The sequence below is a fragment of the Theobroma cacao genome, chromosome 2 (assembly GCF_000208745.1).
Source record: "Theobroma cacao cultivar B97-61/B2 chromosome 2, Criollo_cocoa_genome_V2, whole genome shotgun sequence".
In the NCBI taxonomy this organism is placed as follows: domain Eukaryota; kingdom Viridiplantae; phylum Streptophyta; class Magnoliopsida; order Malvales; family Malvaceae; genus Theobroma; species Theobroma cacao.
The window spans coordinates 7,675,313-7,693,336 of record NC_030851.1 but is presented as its reverse complement, the minus strand read 5'-3'; the positions used below and the strand labels follow the sequence as shown (position 1 = coordinate 7,693,336).

The 18,024-nt window shown below is 36.1% G+C and overlaps 3 protein-coding genes across 5 annotated transcripts; 1 reads left to right on the top strand and 2 right to left on the bottom strand.

The window, feature by feature from the left end:
• Positions 585 to 3,140, top strand: LOC18608373. Its single transcript, XM_007043023.2, has 4 exons — positions 585 to 989; positions 1,265 to 1,905; positions 2,400 to 2,597; positions 2,784 to 3,140. Exons 1-4 carry the CDS (start codon positions 725 to 727, stop codon positions 2,841 to 2,843), a joined length of 1,164 nt encoding a protein of 387 aa, XP_007043085.2. The 5' UTR covers positions 585 to 724; the 3' UTR covers positions 2,844 to 3,140.
• On the bottom strand, positions 3,537 to 9,860 carry LOC18608372 (calcium-dependent protein kinase 26). 2 transcript variants are annotated; one of them, XM_007043021.2, is made up of 9 exons: positions 9,548 to 9,860; positions 8,225 to 9,050; positions 7,669 to 7,812; positions 7,427 to 7,579; positions 6,710 to 6,825; positions 6,158 to 6,325; positions 5,239 to 5,463; positions 4,598 to 4,746; positions 3,537 to 3,920 (listed from the first exon to the last, which is right to left on the bottom strand). In XM_007043021.2, the coding sequence occupies exons 2-8, from the start codon at positions 8,985 to 8,987 to the stop codon at positions 4,627 to 4,629; spliced, it is 1,689 nt and encodes a 562-aa protein (XP_007043083.1). In that variant the 5' UTR covers positions 8,988 to 9,050; positions 9,548 to 9,860; the 3' UTR covers positions 3,537 to 3,920; positions 4,598 to 4,626. The 2 variants fall into 2 exon arrangements, with proteins under 2 accessions (XP_007043083.1, XP_017971094.1); XM_018115605.1 differs by lacking the exons at positions 3,537 to 3,920; positions 9,548 to 9,860 and adding an exon at positions 3,921 to 4,005 and having other exon boundaries at positions 8,225 to 8,987.
• LOC18608370 (mitochondrial phosphate carrier protein 1, mitochondrial) lies at positions 12,708 to 16,210 on the bottom strand. 2 transcript variants are annotated; one of them, XM_007043018.2, is made up of 6 exons: positions 15,792 to 16,210; positions 14,683 to 15,032; positions 14,557 to 14,600; positions 13,637 to 13,851; positions 13,422 to 13,546; positions 12,708 to 13,127 (listed from the first exon to the last, which is right to left on the bottom strand). In XM_007043018.2, exons 1-6 carry the CDS (start codon positions 15,921 to 15,923, stop codon positions 13,073 to 13,075), a joined length of 921 nt encoding a protein of 306 aa, XP_007043080.2. In that variant the 5' UTR covers positions 15,924 to 16,210; the 3' UTR covers positions 12,708 to 13,072. The 2 variants fall into 2 exon arrangements, with proteins under 2 accessions (XP_007043080.2, XP_007043081.2); XM_007043019.2 differs by lacking the exon at positions 15,792 to 16,210 and adding an exon at positions 15,257 to 15,767.

Below are 18,024 nucleotides of genomic sequence, written 5' to 3'. Positions count from 1 at the left end.
TTTTAATAAAAAAAGCATAATGTTTTAAAAAATTCTTGAATTATTTTAAAAAAATTCATATAAATTTTTATTGTTGTATTGTTTTCAATCAAACTTTGTATTCTTTATTTCTAACCAAATACGTTAGACATATATGATTAATAGTTAATTAATTATTATTTCATATTTTCTTGATATTGATGTGTATTGTAAAAATATCATATGATTATGATATTATATCACATTAATATGTTACGTCATAATTTAATATGACATATTAACGTCACATGATATAAAAAATGTTTTAATTAATAACATTTAATCAATTGTTAGTCATAAGTTACTTATTTGATAAAAAATAAAAATATAAAGATTTGACTGAAGATAATAAAACAATAAAAATTTATTTAAAATTTTAAAATAATTTAAAAGTTGTTTTAGGTATTATGTCAAATATATAAAAAAATCAGGAAAATTAAAAAGGAAGGATGGTTGGGCTGCTTTACTATTGGGCTAACATAATGCACAGAAATGGCCGTCAAAACTGACCTGAATACAACATCAGCCTAAAATTTTCAGTTTTAGCCCAGCAGCAAATAATTGCATTGTCACTTTGGCGGTTGCTTCTTTTAACTTCTCCTTGGAAACCATTGATGCTCTGAGACCAAAGCCAGGATAAGTTTTTTTTTTAAATAAAAAGAAAAGAAAAGAAGGGACAGCAGAAAAGCATCATCAAGGATTGAAAATGGTATTAGCAGCAAGCAGTGTAATATCACATAACAGAACCATTAACTCCCTGGCTTTCCCTTTGCCAAAGCGTAGAAATATAGCAGTAAATCATCATCAACATCATTCTAAAGTCTATCTTCATTCGTTTCCACGCCTTCATGACGTTTATCAATGCAGCAATAGTAAAACTTTCAACCCATCTTGCCTAGCCAAGACTGCTGTTTCTGATGTTCAGCTTCACAACCCCAATCCCACTACTGCTACTGCTGCTGCTGCTAATGGTAGGTTGCTGTTTACTTGTTTACTTCTTCCTTCATGCTAATTTTGATTCTTCTCTGTGCTTAATTTAAAGTATAAATGACCATATCCTGCGTAAACAAAACCCTCACCCTCCTTAGAAACTTTGCCTTCTTTTGCCCCCTTTTGCTTTCGTAGAATTTGATTATTTGAGTTACTATTTTAGGTATTAGTTGAAAGAAACAACGAATGTAATGTTAGTGTTGTAAATTCTAATTGTAACCGTAATATCTGATGTTGTCTTCTTTTACTTGTCAAGCTTGGTCAGAATTTGCAAGGAATGTGTCAGGTGAATGGGATGGGTTTGGAGCAGACTTCTCAATTGAAGGGAGTCCAATTGAACTTCCTGAGTCTGTCGTACCTGAAGCTTACAGGGATTGGGAGGTTAAGGTATATGATTGGCAGACCCAGTGCCCTACACTTGCTGAACCAGGGGAGAAGGTTATGACTTACAAAACTATAAAACTACTTCCAACTGTTGGATGTGAAGCAGATGCTGCAACACGTTATAGCATGGATGAGAGGAATATCGTTGGTGTAGATAACAAAGTTTCTGCTTTTGCATATCAAGCTAGTGGATGTTACACTGCTATCTGGCCGGTTGCAGACAATGGTACACATGAACTGTGGGAGTTGGAGCATTGCTTGATCAATCCTCGGGATAAAGAGTCCCGTGTGAGGATAATTCAGGTTGTTCGAGTGGATGGTACAAAGTTGGTGTTACAAAATATTAGAGTCTTCTGCGAACAGTGGTATGGTCCATTTAGAAACGGTGACCAGCTTGGTGGATGTGCTATTCGTGATTCTGCATTTGCTCCAACAGCTACCACAAAAGCTTCTGATATCATTGGTGAATGGCAGGGGCCTAATGCTGTCGCCACTTTTGATGGTTCTGGTGATGTGAGTGTAAAATTCTCCTTCATTTGCTAAGCCTTTTTTTCTTGATGGCTTAAATCCTCTGCCCGTTTGCTTGGCATTCTCCCTCTTTAAACTTTCAAATATAAAACACTGGTTTTTATGCTATTAAGTTTCAACTTGAACTTTAGTAATGATGAGTGAACACCAATAGGTTATTTAGCAGCAATGTAGCTGATCCAATCGAGATCCGCTACTATAGACTATTAGTTGAGCTTCCGAACTTTTTTATTCCTTTCCATGCATTGTTATATTTTATACTAAATTGGAAGTTTGAAGAATTCCTTAGACATTGTTACTCTAGTTTCTTGCTCTATGCCTAGTAATGTAATCCTTCTTAAGTGTCAAATATGTCACCAACTTTATTTAGTTGTGTATCACTCGGTCCATTAGCAGGCAATTAGGCATAATCTTGATGAACAGAATGTTGTTCTATAGTCTGATCACTGTTTATTGTGAACTTATTTTAAAAACTCCAGATCTTTCTTCAAGAGCTCAAAGATAATGGGTCACTGAAGTCAATAAGAGATGAAAGCAATCTCATATTGCTTCCCAAGCAATTATGGTGTGCTATAAAAGAAAGCGGAGGTGAAACTTGCAGTGAAGTGGGGTGGCTGTTTGATCAGGGATGTGCTATTACATCAAGATGCAGCTTCTCAAGTGAGGGGAAGTTGAAGGCAAGTTTTCTTTTACATGTTTTTATATATAGCATTTTACTGGTTTTTCAACTTGCATTCTTGTTTACTGGCTTTCGTTTATCTGTGTTGGTACAATAGGCTGAAACACCAAGGTTTTATGGCCATTCTCTAGAAAATGGAAATCATTTCATGCTTTCATTGACGATACTCTGTTTATTTTTGCAGGAAGTCTCAGTAGCGCGCGAAACTACCGTTTCAGAGGATGTATACCACCAGATGATTTAAATCAGCATTGATTATATTATTTATATCTTGGTGGTAGTTTAGTGGCACATTACTTGCAGTTGAAGTCAAATCAAACCACAAAAATAGGAATATCTGTAGATAAATTGCAAAATTTTGCTTTTTCTACAATCTTAATACATATGCAGCATCTGCTGGCTGTTGAAAGGTGGATTATCCTTTGGGATGATGACCTTCAACTGTTCAATATCTTGATTCTTCAGCATTGCTTGTTTGTTGAACATATATAAATTCATGAATTTCTGATTCAACTATGAACTCATGGCAAAATTTATTGGACGATTAGAGAGGTCTTCCGGTTTAGACTTGATCCCTACATCTAGAAAGAGAAATCTCACCCATATTTTTTATTTTTGAGTTGACTGCCACAGAATATCAGTTCATATTCAGGATACACTGGATAACAAATTGCAAAGGAAATCGACCCAGTGAACGTTAGCAGTCACAGAAACCTCTTTTTAGGCTTATGGGGGATGAGTTCATCTCATGTTGAAGAAGGGTACATTATCCATCAGTTAAACTTTCACTTCGGCAGGGCATTTTTCTGCTTCACCATCTTTAGCATCTGCAATGTTATAATAACGATCCTGGTTTTACTACAGATGCAAGTTAAGCTATGCTCTTGCTATATTCTCCATTTACTTTGTTTTTTATTTCACCATTTAACCTTCTATCGATACAAATAGGCTCATCTATTTCCTCAGTCAAGCTTAAAAAAGGGGTTCGCATACATGAAGACGAAGAAGAAAGGCAAAAAAACCAGTTTTAAAGCACAATATCTGCAAATCCTTTCCTTCAAAAATCAACATAAAGCCTCAATTAAAGACATCGCTAATAACCTAGCAATTTGAATAACTGTAACAATTCACACTCCTGAAGTTTACAAAGCTTGTGATTAGTCATATAGCATTATAAACCAATAGCTTCTGAGTAAATGCTCAAACAAAGAACCGTCCATAATCAATTCTTCAGCTACAAAGTACTGGAGCACGGGAGGAGCCAAAACTGTTTCCTTGAAGCTTTATCAGGGATCATCTTCTTCTGCCTTTGCTTTACAATCTGCCAATTAGCAACTGTAAGTATTCTTGATTAAGAACAGAGAGAACAGCCAGGTATCATATAATTGGCAGAAGGTTAAAAGGTCCTGCAAAAGGAAGACATGGACCTGGTTTTTTTGAGAGAAATTGACAAATTTCATTTGTGGATTCTAGTTGCCAGTATGACATATCTTAAAACACAGCTGCAGATGTCTATCTTAGCAATCCTTTAACTATAATGCAACACCAATACAACAACATTGGAGTTTTTCAATTCATTATCATTCCATACAAATCACATGCACAATCAGAGAAGGTTCATGGATTGTGCATCAAAATCATCAAGTTTTCTAATGTGTTCTTGATTCTTGGCCATAACTTCTAAAGTATCACAACTGTTCTAAGCTACTTGAATGAGTGGTGAAGCTAGCCTTGAAGCTTCACCAACCAGTGTAAGAGTCTTTACATTTACAACATTGCAGACCATTTCAATTTTCAGGTTAGAAGTGAGTAGGAATGACCATATAATTTAGTTTATCTAATCTAAACAGGCTAAACTGCAAGTCGCTTTATTTTGCTTGTGCTTCAACTATCCCAAAACAAAAAATATATGATGCCTTTCTAAGAAGCTAGCCTGGGACTGGGTAGAAGATATTAGAAACTGGAAAGAGGATATAAACAGACAGCTCAAAAATTTACCTGTACATGATGTGCACGGCTGGAAATTATTAAGCGCCTGGTGCATCTCTCATGCTCATATTCAGACTGTTTCGCATGGTTCGCCTACCAATTCCTGCATTGCCTTTTTGCATCATGGCAACAAATTCACCATAATCGATTCTTCCATCCTGAACAAAGCAGAAGCAGCAGAAGTGCAGAACATTGAAGCTTAATCAGCAAATGGAGGAAAAAAGAAGACCTATTCTAACTGAGAAAACAGTACAAGTAGGACCCCTTGCCCAAACTCCACTGCTTTGTCTAATGTAAATTAACATGGTATCATTGATTGCAAGTCATTGACAAAATGACCCATCTATAACATTTTATGCTTTTCTTAAAGAACGTACATACATGAAAGCCAACACATCCAGTAATCTTTCTAGATTTTTCCTCCCTCCTTCCCTTGCTCTCGGCATTCCTAGACAGAAGACAACCTTCTAATAACCTTTCTACCTCACCCAATTTAGAACTCAGTGAAGACGTACTTTAACATTCTACATTGTTGTTATCAGCACTATGCTCAACCATATAAATAAATAAATAACTGCAAAGATTAATGAAATAATTTGGCTAGATTGAGAATATTGTAACCACCCACTCATCATGGTGAGATGACTTACATTATCTTGATCAACTTCTCTGATTATATCCTCAAGCAAAACATCTGTCATGTTATGCTCAGCACAAGCTTGCTGAAGCTCATCAACTGTAATATAGCCACTTCCATCCTTATCAAAGTATTGGAATGCTGCTACGAGATGCTCCTCACGCTCTAGTTTATTAAGGTGAACTGTTGCAGCAATAAATTCCCCATAATCAATGGTCCCACTATTGTCAACATCAGCCTGAGAACAAATAAAATAGCTCAGATGATTGGGTTGCAAGAAACATATGAAACATAAAAAGCACAGTAACCATGTAAGTCAACATCACTGTAGTACAAAAATTTCATTCACAAACACAAGTAAAGACAAGCATTCTCAATCATAAGAGATTTTTCCTCTATCCCAAGCTATCTATGATGAAAGGAAGCCCTTGTTCCTCAAAAAAGCATCCGTAAGGATAGATGCAAATATAGGTATTCTCCAATTGGTTTAAAATAGATTCCCTGTTAGAGAGAGACCCTCAAGTCAGGACTCCAAATCACATAGCTAAAGCTATTCTTCAGTTGGTTTAAGGGCCACTTATAGCTCATAAAGAAGCATTATTCACATTACAATTGGACCCATATCTCAACCACTACTTCCAATAAGGCATTGCAACTTTGACCTTTTAACCCCATGCTTCTCTGTTAAAATTGCCTTCTTACTAAATTAAGAAAAGAATATCAAGATGGGACCAAATGCTGCATGCCTCACAAATTCATGAACACATATAAACTGACATTTAGACCAAAAGGCAAGAAGCAGTAAGAAGAATTATTAAGCAAGAAGAACAAAAATAAATATACAGAAGATTCCAAAATGAGCAGGAAGAAGAAAAAGAAGATAAAAAGAAAATGAAACATATATTTAGATAGCTGCTTCAAAACAAACTTACTGCATCCATAAGGTCCCGTATCTCTGTATCCTTCAAGGTAGAACCATATCTTCGCAGACCAGCTTTGAGTTCATCAAATGTGATTGCACCACTGTTATCAGTATCCATAGTTGTGAACATCTCTCTCAAACCAGCAATCTCCTCCTCAGAGAGACTTTCAGCTATTACCTGATTGTAAAAAAAGGGCAGAGCTCTTTCCGTCAGAATGAGTTTGACTAAACAATAAAAAGAAGAATGTTTAAAGCCATCATTAAGTTCCATTGTGCTTAAGACTAAACTCTAAACAGTGAAAAGTGCTGCCAGACTGAGGCATAGAAATATTTTAGAAAAAGATGGTGCATTCTATGTTTAATGAGAAAAACAGCTTGCTTCTGCTGCATCAATTGGGCATTACCTCTTCATGATCGGAAGAAAACACTGCCCAATTTATTAAACATGATCCTAGTTTTATATATACATCAAGACCCTCAATTTCTCCCTGTTTCCTCTCACACAATGCCAGACAGTGGTACAGAGATGCAGACTCAGACACACACATTTTGAGAATCTTACCCGTAAAGCCATCTTCTTTAATTTATTCATTGCAGAGAACTGTTTGAGACGAGAAAGCACAGCTGGATCTAGCGCCCTATCTGGGGCAACCCCATTTTCACAAATCCAAGGATGACCTAAAGAAATCAAACGGCAAAAGATACCACAATTGACCTTTATTTCATTTCACTAAAGAAAATAATAAATGCACTAAGGATGTAACAAACTATACCGACCAACAGGATGGATTCTAACTCATAACAAAGAAGAATCTTTCTGATTCCAAATTTGCTAAAATTAGCAAGACTCTTCAGAAAGAACTGCATTTAATTATTAAAATTACCATGGGCAGAAAGGCAGAGGGTGCAAAAGTTTAACAAATTAATACATGTACTTATTGCTTTGTATCAATATGCAGTGTTGGTTTTGGGATACACTGTCCGACAACAATAATATCACTGAATTTGTAAACATGCTTAAATATTTAGATCAACCAGAAAAACATATTGAGCATCCCACATTGCAACTTTATACAAGTCTACATGATCATACTACTACTATCCAACATTTTATAAAAAAGATAATACTACTACACCAATTCACCTATGCAGTAATAATAACATAAAAAACAAGTATCAAATGTTAGAGAGCAGCTTCCTTTATTTCACCATTTTTATTGGTCAAAACATTCATTAGCATCAAGTAGATTATAATAGAGAGGTGATATATATTACATACATAATACTTCATGAGCAGTCAGCCGCTCTGAAGGCCGAGAGCATAACATCTTGCGGATTAGGTCCTTTGCACTATCAGATATTAGGGGCCATGGGTCTGAATCAAAGTCAATATGTCCCTTTAACACTGCATCAAATATTCCTTGCTGTGTTTCTGATGAACAGACAAAAGAAAGTTGTAAGCATTTTACACATATAATTACTTGCAAAATATGATACAGAACCATAAAACATCATAAATACCTGCCCAAAATGGTGGCACACCACTTAGCAATATATAGAGTATAACTCCTGCAGTCCATACATCTGCTTCTGGTCCATAATGTTTGAGGAGTACTTCAGGAGCAACATAATATGGACTTCCAACCACATCGGTAAAAACTTGACCTGAAGGAGCGAACCACACATTATGTGAATCAAGTTGATTCAAGAAGACATTGGTTCCATAATGGTAACTAAAGGAGCTCAAACTACTTTGTGACTCAATAAAGAAAAAAAATTTGGCTCTTCAATTATTGCATTTGTGTTCTTCCCTGTCACCATTCAATAGGCATTCACAACATAAACCCGTTAAGGTTGTATGCATTACATTTAAATGTTAAAGGTTAAGAATTAGGTTTTAACAAGACCAAGTAATTGACCTACTAAAAGAAGAATAAGTAGTCGATCAAATGTGCCATAAAAACAATTCTCGATCAATTACTAGGTGCATGTTCCAGCTCCTTAAGTTGCTTCCAAATTAATAAAAATTAAAAAAACAAAATTGCAAAAAATTAAGGAAAAGCATTTCATTCCTTACCTGGTTTAAAGAAGACAGAGAGTCCAAAATCAATGGCCTTGAGAGAGAAATCATCATCCTTGTTAACTAACAAGAAATTCTCAGGCTTTAAATCTCTATGCATAACCCCAAGTGAATGGCATGCCTCAACAACCCCAACAATAATCTTAGTCAATTCAGCCGCCTTCCTCTCACTGTAATGCCCCCTCTGGATGATACGGTCAAACAATTCACCTCCAGAGCAAAGCTCCATCACAATATGCACATATAAGGAATCCTCATATGCACCTTTAATTGTCACAATATTCTTGTGACCAGCCAAATGGTGCATTATCTGAATCTCCCTCCTAACATCCTCCACATCCTCCTTGGAAATCAACTTCCTTTTGGATATAGACTTACAGGCATATTCAATGCCTGTAGAAATCTCAATGCATAAGTAAGTAGTCCCAAACTGTCCTTGTCCTAACTTACGGCCTAAAGTGTAAAGGTCACGGATGTTAGGAGTCTTATGACCCAACACATAATAAGCCTGGTTATCAATTCCACGTCTCATGATGTTATCTTTCTTGGTGGGGCTAATGAGAGCCAAATGGGTATCTTTTTTGGTGGTTTCTTTGGAGAATTCTTGGGCAATAAGTTGTTGAGCGTTTAAACTAGTAGGGGAATAATCAGAATTGGAACGGTCAGAAGAAGTATTGTTGCGCTTGGAAGAATGATCCTCGGGCTGGCTGTAGCCCTGATAAAGTTTCCCCTTGAAAGATCCACGGCATGTGTTGCCCATGAAACAATCAATATTTCCCCCAGAACAGTGTTTTCCTCATCCAATGATATCTCATCAATTACACTGAAAAAAAATATAGAAAAAATTTCAACTTTCAATGATCCCAGAATTGGAAACTTTAAACTTTACAAAATTTTCATGCAGAAACCACAAATCTTAGCATCAAAAGAATCCCGTAACAGATCAGAGTATCAGACATAAAAAAAAGCTCCATTCCATTTTCTAAAGAGAAAAAAAAGTAAAGAGAACAGTTATTCCTTTTCACTAATTTCCAAGAAAACAAAAATGAAAAATAAAGAAAGTCACCATCTTTCTACATGGATATAGCATGTACCGTGACACAAGATTAACATCCCCTCAAAGACAAATCACAGCTATCAAAGAAATTAGGCCAAGCCCAAAAATCAATCAAAAAGAATAAACCTTCACACACACCCAACAAAAATTGAGATCAACTCACAAAGATGTAAGCAACTAAACATACATAACAATCAAGATAACAAGAAAAAGGAAAGAAACCAAGAGAAGTAAAACAGGAAACGGAGAGATAGATCAAGTACCAGTTTGGAGTAAAAATGAAGAAAGGAAAAAAAGGAATGGGATTGATAGAAGGAGAGACAAAGAAGGAAATGGCTAAAGTGGATGAATATAATTGATCCTAAACACATCCATAAGAACAGCTGTTGGTGGGTTTTTTAATGTTTGAATTTTGAGTCTGTTTTTGTTGTTATTTTTGGAGTGCTGTTGCTAAGAAACATCGGATACAAAGAGTGCTGACCAGCTAACTCTCCTCCCCCTCCCCTTTTTCTTTCTTTCCTTTTTTCTTCTTTTTTTTTTTCCTTTCAAACACACATGCATTGCAATGATTTTTTATTATTCCATAATAATAAAAACAAACAACCCAATTTTGTTTTTCTTGGTGTTTAATTAAATTTTGTCTTAAATTGAAATTTATTGTTATTGTTCTTTAGTTTGCACGGTTTCTAGGAAGCGCAGAGAAGGGTAAAAGCGGTAACAAACCCAGATCAGTAAATCACTGATTCACGGTTGACCTTTCTCAAGGTTGGAGAATCACGACAACGTTAGAGTTTGTAGCTAGTTGATTGGTGCGTGCTGTTCACGCCGAGTGAAAGGTCAGTGGGTCTATGACATGTCTTAAGGTTGTTTTGGTCAAAATCTTCCAGCTAATTTTGTGGAGAAGAATCCAAAGGCTAAACTTAGGCAGTCTTTTAAAAACTTACAAAGCAGCTCTGTTTTGAATGGTCTTTCATCTTCTTTGGTTATGGCTGGCCTTCGTCTGGCTTCGAATGATGAAGTTTCCCATTGCAATTCACTCAAACGTGTTATGGCTACCAACTTTGGTTTGACTATTTTGCCTTCTTCAGTCTATTCATTGACTTGCTGTATCCCAATCCAGAATCACACAAAGAAGACCGGAGACCAAATTACGATTTTCTATTCTCAACATCACAATCCAGTTTCCTTAAGAATACCCACAAAGTCTACGGCTGAACAGAGAACACACACTTCTTTTTATGACATTATTTTAAATTTCTTTAGCAGCCAGGAAGATCCTAGCCCTTTCTTTTAGGGCCATTTGGCTTGGTAGCAATGGATATATGGGATCAAAAGCTAAGATCTGATTCAGAACATGCACTTGACAGAATCTAACAGTGGAATGGAATGATGAGATGCACGTGATGATCCATTGAATATTGGGTAATTTTCTGAAAAAGGGTATTTGGTGCCTGTAAGGCAACCATCAAAGATGTGTTCCCAGTCCACTATTACAGTCAGTGAAAGGATCACAAATTTACAACCCCAAAGATTGTACTAAAGATAATGGTCCAAGCATTTTTACCACCATTAATTTGGGTTTTTTCTTCCTAGTGCTTAGGCTCTATAATCCTTAACCAATAACACTTTTAATCAGGCTCGTGAGATGATGTTGACAATTTTTTTATTTTAACAAAATTGAATGATATTTCATGAGACCAAGTCAAGTACCTCCAACCAACTTAGCATAGCGAGAGCACACACACAAAAAACCTTTTGCAATTTTGTAAATCTTTTTTAAGTTTCTTAATGACTAAGTCTTCAATTGTCTCTTTCATCAAAAAGGACAAAAGAAAAAAAATACTAGTAGTAGTATTCCTTTTATAGTATTGGGTTTTGCTAAGCTAATGGTATTCACTTAAAATTTATTTTAGTTGGCAAGATGGAACAGAGTTATGCAGAACGAATTACCATAATTTCTATAAATATAATATATATGTGTGTGTGTGTGCGTGTAATAATTTGATTGTTTCTTTACCATTTTTATTGAAAGGAAAAAGTGAAGTAGCATGATGAGATGGGGCCATGGGTGAGCTCCAGCTTGTCCTTTGGAAACTCTGCTTGCTCTTAAAAATGTTTTGATGTTAGCGGAAAAGAAGTACCATGATGATTTTTTTTTTGGTACATAATACCATGATGACTTCTTTTTTGGTACATAATAGCATGATGAGTTGAATCATGAAATGCAACTCTCTTCTAGATTTTCCTTTGATATGGTTTTCCCTCTTGGGTTTAACGATAGGAAATCTAGAAGGGAAAAATTTGATATGAATATATAGGAAGGCAAGCAAGTTGACCACGTCATCCCTAGGCAAAGGCAAAGGAAAAAGAATTATCTGGTGAAAAAAAGTATGGCAGATATGTGCCCACAACTCCCGCATTAAGTTATTAAGACTATATTCTGTTAATAAGAAAAACGTTATTGATATTTATTGGTTGACTGAACATCCATAAACGTATTTACGTAGCAGCAGCCCTCTGCTCTAACACGTGGCGATCCAAAAAATGAGCCATCTGTTATGGCTTGTGAGAAACAAAAAAGATTATGGTAGCCAGTTAGCAACTGCTTTGATAGTAACAGATCAACTGCATCTGGATTTTGCACGAATGGTTTGGTTTTGCATATGGCATGGCTACATTGCCATTGCTTGTCAGATCAGGACTCAACTTGGACGTGGAAAGCGGAAGTTTCCAAACCTGATAACATGTGCCGCTGCAGCTGTTTCCATAACCCTACGGCAAACCTGGTTCCTACGGATTCTACCATCCCATTCAATACTCAAAATCTCTTTTACTGCTCCTTTTTCATTTGACAAAACAAAGTACCCTTTTTTTTCCTTTGACATAAAGCATCGACTTTGTGCCTTTTGGGTTGTCTTTTAATTGTCATCTCCCCTTAGCAAGTGGGCTGCCGACGTTGTTATTCAAGGGCAATGAGTTCCACCTTCCCCTGAATTTTCCTAGGTTTAAGTAAGGTTATTAAAGTATGGTAATGATAGCATTGGCCAAGTGAAATTATGGTCTGATTAGATTCACCATTTTGAAGAATATATATATACACACACACACACACAAAAGTAACAAAACCACTACCAAATCAAAAACCCTATTGAGATGGCAGAGAAATGGATCAAGCACTTTAAAACTATGACTTGGTCAGAGGCTCAAACCTAAGAGTATTAGATACACTGACATCCAAGCTGCGTTTGCCTTCCATTTCGTAGGCTGGTTTATGTTCTAAGCAGCCTCTCGAGTCAAGCCCACTATACAGATGTGAGCATTGCAATTAGCAGAGTCAATTCATCTATGAAACAGCAATTAGTAAAGAACAAAAAACAAGATGAGAGATGATAGCAAACCAATGTGCTAAAATAAGCTGGCAACTAGGATCATAAAATGTTAACTACTATTAAATATGCTGTCATACAACTAGTCGAGAGTCACTAGAACCCTTAATCGCAGCCATGACTTCGTGTGTATGTGGTATGGAAGTGTGACAAGCATTCTCTCCTGACAAAACAAAGTATGACACCCCTCCAAATAAAAAAAGGAGGGGAAAGAGAATGGAAAGAACGATTTTATGACATGTTGAAACTTTTATAATAGATGGTACACATTAAGATGGGCGTAAATAAACTTCTGACATCTCTAAAATCAGCACGTATAATATGCCCACACTGCAGGGATCATTAACTTTTTATGTTTGTAGAACTTGGCCTGATGGAACTGCAGATTTTCCTCCAACGAGCTTAAGATGATACATTGGCTTCTCGTAGTGGTCTGTTAAGTCCTCCACTAGTAGGCCTAAGATATTCACATTGTTAGAAGAATAGCTATAATTATTAATAGAAAGAGATCATTGCACTAAACATTGACTCCACCACTGCACAGTGCTAAGGTGAGATCCAAAACCACAGTACATTTTTATTGCAAACTATTTAAAAGAAAAGACAAACAAACAAGTCCCTTCAATCCTGTGATAAGAATTTATAAATTCGTGAAGCAGAAAACCAAAATTATTACGTCTAAAATTGCATGCAGCCTAATACTAGTATTTCTTCTAATGACTTCTAAATTGGAGCTTTCAAAAACACTTACAGTCCACACAGCACTTTGATGGTGTCATAAAAGAACCATTGCAGAGTAACAACAGGTCCCACAAGTGTTATGCGAACAGGAAGACTTCTTGTAAAAAGATTAAAAAGCCCAATATTTTTAACAGCCTGAAAGTTATGACATCAAATAACACAATTAATCATTTTAATATGTTGTATTTAAAAATAAGCCAAAAAAAAATTACTCATAGGTGTTACCTGCAAAACATTTTCAGCCTTTTTGTTGTAAAGAGAAGAAACTATGACATCAGCTGGGTTAGAGACTACAGTACCAACTGCTCCAGCTGCATACCCTGCTAAGCATGTGACACCAAGTTGTTGAGCTCTGGAACAATCTTCTTTTCTCTTTTGAATGATACTTCTATAAATAAAGTCCACTGACTGCTCAAATGTTGAGAACATTATCATAGAGACTGCCAATAGAAATATCATATCAAGACACAGGGTTAGAAATAAAATGCACTATGACTTGATAATCCCATTGCATATCAAAACAGACATATATATGTAAGCAGGTAATCTGGTCAAGAATAAAGTCTCAGATGTGCTTGTAGCTACTTGCTTGATAACAAATAACGAGTTTGCATTAATCTAAGCATCCTAGCTTGGCTTTAAATTTCATTCTGGAGGGTAAAGTGTCAAAGTCCATGTGCTTACGCTAATAGATTTTCAGAAGACATTAATATAATAATGCACCCAATGGAAGACATAAACATCACAAAGAATCTAACTGCATGATCAGAAAAAGAGACACTGGTGAATTAAGAGTATCGTCAAAAAACAGGTGACTGGCAGAATGCAATGTCACTATTGTTATCTTTATACCATTTAGCCAAACTGCATCATGGTCTCAACTTCAAATGGATTGAAAGCATTGGCAAGGTGTGCATTAGTAAGGTATTACTAATCTAATAATGAGAGAATACAGAACCCAAAAATGATTAGCATAACATTTGCAACTCAGAATTTGTTGACATAAGCTTACAAACTACTAGAGGGAATATCAACATAGACTAGAAGGCTTGCCAGTGCAAAAACCGCCAGTAAACACATCTTAAATTCATTACTAGGAACATCTAAATGAAAACTTTTAAAGCGCAGTGGAGTATTAACATTACATGGAACATTGCGGCCCCAAAGTGGACAAAGTCCCTTGTAGAAGCTGCAATCAAATTGAAATGGAACGTATAAACATTACTGATGAAACAAAAGCAGAAAAGGTTCCTGGCATTAGTATAACTTACCCAGCAAACCCTTCAGTTCTATAAAGTTTTGGAAATCCATCAACCAAACCCTTGGCAAAATTGGGCTGCGTCTGAACACGAACTTTTATGGCTTCAAAAGGACAGAGAGCCACATCAGCAAATACTTGTGCTGATGCACTACTGAGAAAGAATATGAAAGTCCTGTTTTGATCTACCAAAACATTTGAGTAAAGCCCCTTAAAGTATTCATAAAGTCCAAATTTGCAGCCGCCTTGAACACCATATCCAAAGAACTTGCCAGACCAACCTCTCCAAAGAGAAGATGGCCCCTGTTCTCTCCAAAGTGCGGAGAATCCCGATGAAATGCTGCTATACTTGATCGGATTCACCTAAAGAAAACAAATCAAATAGTTACATGAGCATTGACCAGCCTTAAAAGAATTGAGGGGAGCTCAGGAGATCAAGAAGTGCAATGAAATATGGAACAGCTAAAACACACATGGCCTTTCTATTTTTTATGCCTATCAATCTACCATAAAGGTTAAACATCCAAAGATGGGATCAAGAACATATAAGAGTTTTATTTCTCAGCCACTGTATGAACTGATTCTACCATATCAAGCAAACTAGCTGCAGAACTCTTTCCTTGATGGACATTCCAAGACATCCCCTCCTTAAAAACTGCTATTCCGCACATCCTTCTCTTGCTCTCTCAAATTCGGGAAGAATTTCCATCTTCCTAATTGCACCTAGAGCGGTAATGTTTTTCCAAGTAGCATTTAAAGAAAACAATTTGGCAGTCTGATTCTCTTCGCACGAGGTGCTAACCCACACAATATGTCAAAAATGTGTAGCCAAAAGGGAAAACTTAGCACTTTAGCCTTATTTTCTGAGTATTGTGAGTACCCAATTAATAAAAAACAAGAGCGAGTAGCAGCCGCGTACAACAAAAATATGAACAGTGGTTGACACACATACAAATATAAGCATAAGTAAAGACCAAGTCAGCCACCGTTACTCCAACCCTCAAGACATCCTCAGAAAACCAAGCAGCATATAAATCTATTTTCGTAGCATCCTATATCATCGAGTTTAAAAGTTCCAAAGAAAGGCAAAAAAAAAAAAAAAAAGAATCATAGTGATCCCACCTGCATATTTACTTTCAAGACATCAAGAGGTGTAACAGCAAGATGAGTAGTCCCAGCACTAAGCATTCCTCCAACAGTACAAATCCCATAATACCCAGGTGAAAACTCTTCACAGAACCTTCTTTCTTTCATCGTTTCCTCTTTTACAACTACCTCTCACTTCCAAACTGCTCTGTTTTTATTCAGGAGAAAGAGAAAAACCCACATTTGTCTCAGCTTTTTTTATAAGCAAAAATGCCCTGACATTGAGGGAACTGCGTTTATAGTACGTTTACTGGGGGTTTGAAAGAATATTAGGCTGCCATGAAACTTCTATTCAGAGTGTGTTTTCCCCTTCTCTTTTCTTGCTCAGGACACTTCCACGTTCACAGTTCCAAAATACAAGGTCCAAACCTCAGTTTGAGACGCTTTCTGGTTTACCAAAAAGCGAATCTTGGAATTAATGAGGCAGCCCAGGAAGCCCTAACAGAATCTGTTGTACGGAAACTTACCAGGTTACCCTAACTAGTATAGCAGCGCTGGGCTAGTTGGCTTTGATCCTAAGTGTAGGCCCATTGTTCTTGAGCTTGGTGATGTCTCTCAGTTGGGCTTTGCCAAACTTTTGTTCTTAAAGTTCAGGGCTTGTCCTTCTTAGCCCAACCAATGTTTTAAATGCATTCTTAAGAATGTTTTTATACTCCAAATCATTTGTGCAGTTGTGCTTCATGACCACGACAAATATGGAAGTGTCAAATTTAATCAATTAGGAAGAACATACAAAAAAAATAACAAATACTTACTAGTTAACAACAAAAAAAATAAGAAAGAGTTTTGAATGTGAAAATCAATTCGAGGTACACTATGGAAGGTGTTGATTTTAGAGGAGTTTCATTGCTACCTCAATGCAAATAGCGATCAATGACGTCCTATTCTTAAGATACGACGAACCACTCAAGAATATTCTAATGTGCACCTAAATAAAAAATTAGAGAAATTCGTAAATTTCTCGACTACACTTGAAGGAATTTTAAAATGAAGAAGAATATAGTTTTCAAAAATATGGAATGCTTTGAATGAATTTTTCAGAAAGTGGGGTTGGCTATTTATAGATAGTGACACTGTCTTAGAAATAGCCCACAAGAACTCCATCAATAGTTTTAGGACTCAGTTTCTTCCTTTTAATTTCTAAAATTTTACTTTTGGCAAGCACACCTCACATTCTTAAATAATTTAAATTGGGTTTTCTCTCTTTCCATAATTCATATGGAGTTTTGTCTATTTTATTTTGAGGAACTCTATTTAGAATGTGACATGTAGATAAGAGTGTTTCATTCCTTAAGTTTTTTGGGAGTTCAGAACTTGAGAGTGTCGTAACGTGCGGGTCCGAGAATCCAACCGTCAGACGCAAGTGAAAACTCACTAAAAACTAGGAGTAGCCACTAATTTTTTTTACTAGGTGTAATTGGCCACCTATTGACTCGATTCTAATCGACAGAGTCTTAAATTAATTTTAAGTCAGCTGAAGAGAACCTTAAACTGGTCTACGATTTTCTAGATATAGGTTCGGGAGTACGGTTACGTCCGGGGAAGGATTAGCACCCCCGGGACGCTCGTTCCATGAACGGTACCATTTTTAGATTATCCTATTAGGCTTTAATTTTTTTGAGTTCATTTTGTTTCCTTAGCTATTATTCATTTATTATATCTCCTATTCAACCTAGAGTGAAATGCAAATGAGAGACATGATGAAATGCATGGCGTGAGATAGAAATGTCAGACGAATAATCTTTTATCGAGGATATTTTCTCGGATCTGCCCATCATACTGGTGGGATTCGGGGTATTCTCTCACCTAGGAAATTATCCGAGAAATTCACCTTCGTAAATTCAACGAATAATTTTCATCATCGGGGCTATCGTACGTTTTTATTTAAAAATAATGTTTTCGTGAATATGAACTTATTACGAGCGAAAGCTTTTTTATTAAAGATGTTCCTCGAGCCCTCCCATCATACTGGCGGGACTCGGGGACATCTTTTCACCTAGAGAACTTTTCGAGAAATACTCGCCTTCACAAAGTCCTCGGAAGATCCCATCATCGGGGCTTAAATTCGAAAACAAAAATATTTATATGCAATGATATGCATGATGTAATATATGCTACGCTAATGCCATTGTCTATTTTTTTATCATTTTTTATTATTTTATTATTATTATTATTTTATTTTATTTTTTATTGTTATATTTTTTATTTT